Source organism: Rutilus rutilus (assembly GCF_951802725.1).
Source record: "Rutilus rutilus genome assembly, chromosome: 18".
NCBI classification, from domain to species: domain Eukaryota; kingdom Metazoa; phylum Chordata; class Actinopteri; order Cypriniformes; family Leuciscidae; genus Rutilus; species Rutilus rutilus.
The window spans coordinates 16,952,711-16,961,624 of NC_140231.1; the positions used below are offsets into that span (position 1 = coordinate 16,952,711).

General features: G+C 39.0%; 1 protein-coding gene across 1 annotated transcript; it reads right to left on the reverse strand.

The window, feature by feature from the left end:
- Nucleotides 1-393: 393 nt before the first annotated feature.
- On the reverse strand, nucleotides 394-7,581 carry LOC311277785 (immunoglobulin superfamily member 11). Its single transcript, XM_084388207.1, has 6 exons — nucleotides 7,297-7,581; nucleotides 6,437-6,591; nucleotides 4,493-4,691; nucleotides 1,321-1,476; nucleotides 1,124-1,246; nucleotides 394-970 (listed from the first exon to the last, which is right to left on the reverse strand). Exons 1-6 carry the CDS (start codon nucleotides 7,358-7,360, stop codon nucleotides 771-773), a joined length of 897 nt encoding a protein of 298 aa, XP_084244333.1. The 5' UTR covers nucleotides 7,361-7,581; the 3' UTR covers nucleotides 394-770.
- Nucleotides 7,582-8,914: the final 1,333 nt, after the last annotated feature.

Consider the following 8,914-nt stretch of genomic DNA (forward strand, 5'->3'; position numbering starts at 1 on the left):
TCATGTTAATGCTGATTTGGATCAATAGCATTGCAAGTAAGTAATTTCAGCAATTAGCTATTTATTTTAATTTATAAATTAATCGTAGCAATTTAATAAATTGCCTGTTTATACATATGTCATACACTACCATTTAAATGTTCGAGGTCCATTATTATGCTAACCGAGGTATATTTATATGATCAAAATACAATTTAATACATTGAAATTGTGAGATATTACAAATTAAAATTAAAATTCTGAATGATCGTATGACACTGAAGACTGGAGTAATGGCTGCCAAAAAAAACCCTGCTTTGCCACCACAAGAATAGAGTACATTTTAAAATGTGTTGAAATATATAAATAGTTATTTTAAATTGTAATGTCTCAAGGAATCATTGAAGAGGATTAGCTCAGAACAAAGTGCTTGTGTCTACATTTTTATTGTTTTAAAAGAATGTCCCTTTACAGAGAATATACACCTCTACCAGAGGATCAAACTCAAAACTTACATTGATTTATAGTGAGTTGATTGTCTTGAGACTGTGCATCTTAAAACCAGCCCTTAAAGTAATATGCTGGGTTAAATGCAAATTAAGATCTATTTCATAACATCTGTGGCATGCTGTTGATTCCCACATGAAAACAAAATTCGTTTACCGTAGTCTTTAATGCAATTAAGCACTTTTTGTCCGGTGAAGTATGATCTTTCCTTTGCTGTTGTCTGACAGAAACTTTACATTGAGATTAGTGCAGAGATGATCCAGCTGTGAGTTCCTGTCCTCGTCTCAGACAAAGGAGCGTTTAATGAGAGCGGGTGTGTATTTGATCTCATTATAGCACTCGTCGTCCTCATGGCTGATCCTCCATTTGCTCTCCTGTGCCGAACGGTGGAGCCACAGCACCAGCACCATCAGAGCCAGCAAGAGCAGGGCCATAGAGAGACTCAACATCACCCCCTGCAGGATACCTGGGGAATTATCTGGAGCTGTAGGGTCACGGAAAAAAAGAAAATCTGTCGTTCCAAACCTGTTTTCTTCCATAGAACACAAAGTAAGTTTTGAAGACTGTTCTGGTCACTCTTATATGTGCAATCACAATAAGGTCCATAAAGGAATCATAAAAGTACAGAAAGACTTACGTGTGTACACAGACAGGTTAATGTAGCAGTGCTGAGTTCCTAGTGGGTTGGTCACTGAGCAGCGGTAAAGGCCCGAGGTTTGCGCAGACACATTGGCAATGTGCACAGAACCCGTCATGTCGTCTGCGACACATAAGGGTGTGAAACAGTTTCTGCATGTCTGATGTTTTTCAAAAACCTGTGTAAAAATGTTTTACCATCCATATTCACTGGCAGTGTTGTCTTATCTGGTTCTAGCTTCTCCCAGATCACCTGTGGAGTGGGAAAGCCCTCCACCACCCCACAGGACAGTCTCACATTGCCCCCAGCATCTGTGTCTCCTTCCCATAGACACACAGGAAGTGATGGGGGTGCTGCGCACACACACACACACACACACAGAGTTATGAAACCTGAATTACAAGTAGTCTATAAACTGGAAAGAGTTCAACTTGTGTAAAGTATTGCAACAATGTTGCACACACTTGTGGAAATGTGGTGCCTCATTTATTAAATGTTATGTAGAAACTAACTGCCCTACATTTAATCTCGATCAAATCTGTGCATACGCACGTTTTTTAAATGAGGCCCCAGGTTACAAAACACAGACCAGCCTGCAGATCCAAACAGCTTATGGACTAACTTCCGGAGTAAGTTTATTTCATGTTTCAATCAGTGGCAGAACTACACTTTTATACATGAAAAATTTAATCTCATCATCATATAAAGAGATCTTGAACATTTTGGACTCAATTTATATGAATTAGTTTTATGATCTCTTTATGAACTTTTTGAAGCGTCAAAATGCTAGTTGCGTAGACTGTCAATGAAGGGACATAAAGCTCTCGAGATTTTATCAAAAAGATCTTCATTTGTCTGACGGGTTGTTGGGATCCACAAGTTCTTCAGTTTGGATCGTTTATGTAGCGTTCAAGCAGCAACTATTTTTCTCTTCGCTCCTTCTCCTTGATTATTTTCTTCTCCTTTTTCTTGGCCTTCTCCTCTCCCCAGGTGAACAGAACAAGTAGCAATTTTCTTTTGCACTTTTTCTGGACGTTCACATTGTGCTGGGTCTCATTCTTGGGACTGTCAGGAGAGGCTTCAGCTCACTGTGAGCTCATCGATCTGAGAGGCATCATCCGAATGGCCTTGGAGTCTCCCATTTCACTGAGGTCACCTTCCTCAAATCCCTGGACCTCCACCCCTTCGCTCGCCCACGCTTCCTCCTGCACCTCGCTGTCCTTCTCCAACCATGGAACCATCTTTCACGGTTTCATTTCAGCCTCCGGCGTTTGGGGGCGTTCCAGACTTGAGTAGTTCACTGACCCCGATGGTCTTCCCTGTGTACTCAACATACTCGTTCTCCTCATCCTCTATATCAACCAGCATGAGTTGTGGAGGTGGCTCAAACGTGGAAGAAGTGAACGGCTGGGAGGACAAAGCGGAGCCACGACTTCATCAGGTGCAGGAATGGGGCTCGGAGGAAGTGGTTCGGGATGATGCACTTGGGATGAAGAGAGCCGGATGGAAAACAGTTCATCAGGTGCTGGAGTGGGACGCGGAGGAACCGCCAATGGAAGCATCTGTGGTTTGGGAGGACGCACTTGGGATGAAGAGCACTGGATGGAAAACAGTTCATCAGGTGCTGGAGTGGGGTGTAGAGGAACCGCCAATGGAAGCATCTGGGATGAAGAGCGTCGGAGGGAAACAACTTCGTTGGAACATGGAGGACTCGCCAACAGTTTGGGAGGATCCACTTGAAGCGGAGAACATGGCAGAGATAACACATCTTCAGGTGCTGGAGCTGGTTTCTGAGGATGCACGAGTGGTTTTGTCACTGGCGGCAGGGGTTTGAAGCGAGCGTCTGGTAGAGCGAGGTGTCTGGAGACACTTGGAAGCATTGGTAGTTCTCCCTCTATTGGCTTTAAGAAGGAAGATCTGACTGTAGCATGCAGAGGTTTGATGTGACGTTGGCACTGTGATGATCTTCCGTTCCTTACATTTTCTCTCCTTTTTTCTTTTCACCAGCTTCCCAAAACTCACTTCGTCCCTCCATCAACTTTTTCAAACTGTGTATTTCTCTTTTTTCTGGTGTACACGTCCTCTTTTCTTTATCTTTTCAAGGCTGAGTGTTACTGTCTATTTCAGCCGCATCTTTATCACTGCCTCCTTTATTGATCTTCACCTCTCGTTCCTCCTCTCTCTCTCTCTCCCAGCTGGTGCTTCTCAGGTACCTTGCGGTGTCTCTTCCTGCACTTCCTGTCATTGGCAGTGAAGTCGAAGGCCTCACACTCCTCTGGAAGTTTCTCTACTGCCGCTAATTCTTGCGCTGCACACAGTTGATGAATGTTTATGTGAATAAAATCCTAAATTAAATCGCATCATCATATGAACTGCTCAATTCATATGAATTAGTTTTATGATCTCTTTATGAACTTTTTGAAGCGTCAAAATGCTAGTTGCGTAGACTGTCAATGAAGGGACATAAAGCTCTCGAGATTTCATCAAAAAGATCTTCATTTGTCTGACGGGTTTGGAACGACATGAGGGTGAGTAATTAATGAAATAATTTTTCGTTTTTCATTTACACCTAACATTGTGTTCTAAATAAGCTACCAAAATTAGATACCAGTGAAATTTCACAATTCTCGATTCCAACTTATATACCACAGCAAAACTACGAGCCCAACTGATATCAATTTAAAACATTATTGAAGACAAAAGAACCGTGCTAAGAATTAAGTGTTTGAAGTGTTTCAGGTCTAATAGTAAGGTACAGAAATTCAATATTCACACATAATCTTACGTTAATCGTAAAATAACACAATCTTAATCAAAATAATGCATAATCCTAGCTGTATCATAGTACGATTTTGTCCGTATATACGAGTATTCGTGCGCTCTCTGTGTGCTGATGAAGCTCCAAATGCCTCACATCAGACACGTCGCGTTGTCCAGTTCAAGGCGGCAATGCAAAACAGTGAATCTAGGTCAAATTCCAAACGCCGTTGTTGCATACGGGAAGGGGACGCCATTTGTAGAAGTGTTCCTTTATCCCGTTATTTCTTTTTTAAAAACTAAGAAAACATTTAATAAAATAAGTAAATGATAAGATTAAAATAAGCAACTAAATAAATTAGATTAAAACAAATCAATAAAAAAACCGTTTGTTGATAATATTAATATACATTAATTTAGATGTAATATAATGTTGATTAATATAAATAAAATTAGATTACAATTAAATAAATAAACCAATAATACTTTTAACGGTATGAGAGGAAATGCATAATAATGTTACTTAATAGAAACAAATTGTATATTTAAGTTAATTTTTCAGTGTATAAATTGGGTGTTTATAAAAGACAGATGCTGTGTGATGTATGATACCCAGAACAGTGAGGCTGAGCTCTCCTATTCCAGGGTCTCCTGTCTCAGGTGGGTTGCTGACCACACAGCGATAGACTCCAGCGTCAGACACCCACGTGGAATTCAAGATAATGTCTGCGCTCCAGGGCATGCCAGCAAAGCCCACCCTGCCCATGAAGGAAGGGCTTTCAATCACCTGCCCTTGATCATACACGATCACCTGCACAACGAGAGAGAAATCAGTCCTTATAGATCTTAGTCAAACTAGCTAGCACCAGATTTCATGTTTGAAAGGAATGAAAACAAGGCTGTGAGGGATAGAAGTACAGTGTGTTCAATTGATCGTAGGTTCAGTTCAGTTTAGTTTATTTATCCCTTAGGAAATTAATTTTGCACAGGTGCCACACATCACATAAACACAAGAACACACAAGGTTTAACAACATGCCAATGGTTGAGTTGACGAAACATTTTTCCAAACCCTTTCAATGGATAAAAAAATGTCATAACTGTTATGAAAGTTCTGAGTTTTCAAAAATTATATATTATCTAGCACCATACTGCGCTAAGTTGCCCTTGTAAAGACTGTAAAAAAAGGGGTGCGTTTGAATCAGCTCCCTAGCTTGTTAATCAATATGTTGAGCACAACAGGGTTTCCCAAAGGGTTTGTGAGGGAACTTCAAGGGGTCCGTGAATTGATGTAAAACTATTCATTAAATCATACAATTGAAATAAATCACTTTAAAATAAAATGTATAATCAGAGAACTGTGAACATGCATGAGTTTTATTGAAATATTGACTTATAAAAAATCTCAGAGGCACTTGAGGAAATCCTTAGGTCAAAGGGGTTTGGCTGACAAAAAAGTTTGGGAATCCCTGGCCTACTACACATCGGGACACTGGTTACTCAATTTTCACGGAAAACGTCACTGGTAGGTTATTTATCACCAGCAGGCAGGACCGATATCTGACGTTATTTTTTTTATGCTGTTTAACGAAAAACTTTGCTTTGTTACACATCCCTGCAACATTTTAGACAAAATTTTATTATAAATTTCATATGTTGACTACCCATCTAGCACTTTAGAATTCCCGGATAAGGGAACATAAGGTGCATCCCAATTTGCATACTTTGTGGAATTTTTAGGGAGTGAACATTCCAGTAGACTGGAAGGATTTTACGATTGAGACAGCACATAAAATGGCTGATTCCCTAGTCAGTTCCCTGAATACTGAAATAGGGACTTGACTTATACCTTAACCCTCCCAGCCTCATTTTAATCTGTTTCAATAATGCATCTGTCCTGACTAAAAGCCATTCACACCAACAACAAAAGCAATGGCTGTATCTGAAATCGCATTCTTCCCAACTATATAGTAGTTGGAAAAACGGAATTCCAACTTCACAGTATCCATAAAACAGTAGGGTGAAAAGTACCCGGATGACTACTTTCGGCAAGATTCCAATGGACACTTTACTATCCCATGAGGCCACTGGAGAGGATTTGCGAATGGCAATGAAGCTACGCAACTGACGCTGGTAGGTCACATGATAATGACAACATAGCAAATGTAGTACATCCAGATTACATTAATACTACACACATTCATATACATATTCAAAAGAAGTACTTACTTGGAGAGAATGCTATTTCAGACACAACCTATAACAATAACTATAAGCATCCAGACCAAAGGATAATAACACTATTTTTATTTTATGGTATGTTATTTTCCATGCTTTAAAGTTGGATGTATTTTGATTGCCTGTCAATGTTTTAATTGTTCATTAGGTGGAAAAAAAAAAACGCTATGAAAACGTGATTCCATGTCATTATCACTAGTTGTGGTGTGGACTCCACTAGTCTCTTAGAGTGATTTTTAGAACTTGGTTATAGTTATTATCTATCTTGCTGTGAATGGGCCTTTAGGTCTATTAGCTGATTGTTGTATATGGGTGACACCTGTGTGGGGGAGTCAGGGTCCGAGACTGGGGTCAGAGTCCAGATGATGCTGAGTCTGAACAAGGGCATCATGGTGAAGAACGAACAGGGCAGCGTGACAGAATCTCCCCGCACAACCTCCAGACTAGATTCCCTCACCGTCACCCGGACTGCACCTGGAGGGGGTGGAGGGAAACAGTCAAGCTGGATCATTTTTAATGCACGTTTGTGCTTGATTTGAGGCCGTTTTCGTATTGTAAACAACTGGCAATGATAAATCACTAGCAGGCCCGTTTATTCTAGAGAGTTTGGTTGTGTAGCTCTCAACCTTTCTCCTTCCATCTCAATGGTTGTCTCATTACTGTAATGATGAGTCCCACCCCCACCGCTCTGCCACCCCCACCGCTCTGCCACCCCCAGGCCTTTGTGTGTGTGTGTGCGTGTGTGTGTGTGTGGGAAAGCAAAGTGACTATAAAGCCTTAATTACAGCTGACAGCATTGGCAAGGACAAATACACCAACTGAGAGAACAATGGGGTTCAATTCTTCTAAAAAAAACTGACCAAAATTGCATATACTACAATTATTGTAATATAAAACACCAATTATAAAAATGCTCAAATGATCATTGTTTTTTATTATACCTCACGCAAACATTTCATATCTAATGGACTGATTTCAAAAGGATTTGTAATAAGAAAAACATTGAGATATTGACTTGTTATGGTATGTTACAGTATGTAAAACCCTGGTTAAAATCAGCTGTCTTCAAGTAATCGAGCAACAGTTCTCTTCAGTTGTGTGAATGTTCTTCTCCCCAAGTCACAAGGTTTTTCCGACCATATTTAACAGCCTAATGTTAACAATAAAATCAACACGTACCATATTGCAGAAAAGTGGACACCAAGCAGGCCAGCCAGAGGAGTCTCCATCCTGTACAGCCCATCTCTGAGAAGATCCGTGTGTGCTTTCCTCCATACAGGTCAGTGTGGTTTTCCCCTTCAAACCTCAGTCCCTGGCTCTGACTGGACAGGCATAACTGGGTTATTGGGCATCAAAGGGGGGCAGTTCTCGTTCTCTCTCCCTTTATCTCTTGCCCTCCCTCTATCGCTCTGTATCCCCTGTAACCACACACAGTGAATAGTTTACATGTCCCTAGTGTTGAATAAGAAAGCATCTGCTAAATCAGGGTTTTTATGGCACAGACCTACAAATATGATGAACCCTTTGGATGACCCCCTTCCTAAAATATAAAGGCAGCTATTAACACACTATATTTCATAAGTTTGGGGGAGGTAAGATTTTTTGTTTTTGAAATAAGGTTGCATTTATTTGGTAATAAAATACAGTAATATTCTGAAATATTAATAGAATTTAAACTAAAAAATAGATATATAGTCCTGTGTTGTCAATGCTTAACTTTCAGCATCATTACTCCAGTTTTCAGTGTCACATAATCCTTCAGATATCATTCTAATATGCTGATTTAATGTTGAAAATAGTTGTGCTGTTTATTATTTGTGTGAGTTTTTCCAGGTTATTTAATGACTGGAAAGTTATTTGAAATATATAATTTTTCCTAACACTATAAATCTCTACCCTCACTTTTACAGCGGAAATTTAAAGACAAATTTATAATATGCATACATAATATACATATAATATTACGTAATCCAGATTACATGTAATCAGTTACTACCCAGCACTTTACTATATACATTAGTGAGTGTAGTAACTGATTACACGTAAGATTACGTAATCAGAATCTAAAAATTAATTACTTGTAATAAGATTACATTACATTTGAAAATACTTGTAATCAAACTATAGTTATTTTCTATTGATTGCATGTTATTCTCACAATGGCAGTAAATTATTCATAATTCATTGATACTACTTTGTTAAATTTAAAATGTTCCTTTCAAGTCTTCCAGGTTTGTGGAATTGCACACACAGACCAGCCACTATTAGTCATGTGACTATCACTGAAAACTGAGACACACACAGCATTTGACCACTGGATTTACAGAAATCATTTCACTTTAAGAAGGGTTTTCCCAACTCTTGAAGAACACATTACCGGTAAAAAAAAAAAATATATATATATATATCACTGAGTGAGAGATTTAATTTTGCAAACTTGGAACTTGTCTTTGGAATGTTTTTGTCTTTCAGACACATCAAAATGTACACATTCATGTCATGTCATTCAATTCATATTTACATGCAATGCAGGGATTTCTCCACTTTTTTGTCAGCTGAATCTCTTTGCCCTAATATATTTTCTTGAAGTAAGCCCTTAGATTTCAAGTTAATAAGTTAGGTCAATAATAAAATTAAGTCAATAATAATAGGAAATAATAGGAAAAAAGTTCACGGTTCTCACGAACCCCCTGCCGTTCATCATGAACTCCAGTCTGGGAAACCCTGACGTAGTGTACTTCATGTTGTTGATACCAAAGAACAGAATATATCTTGTTTCTCTTTGTATTTTTCATTT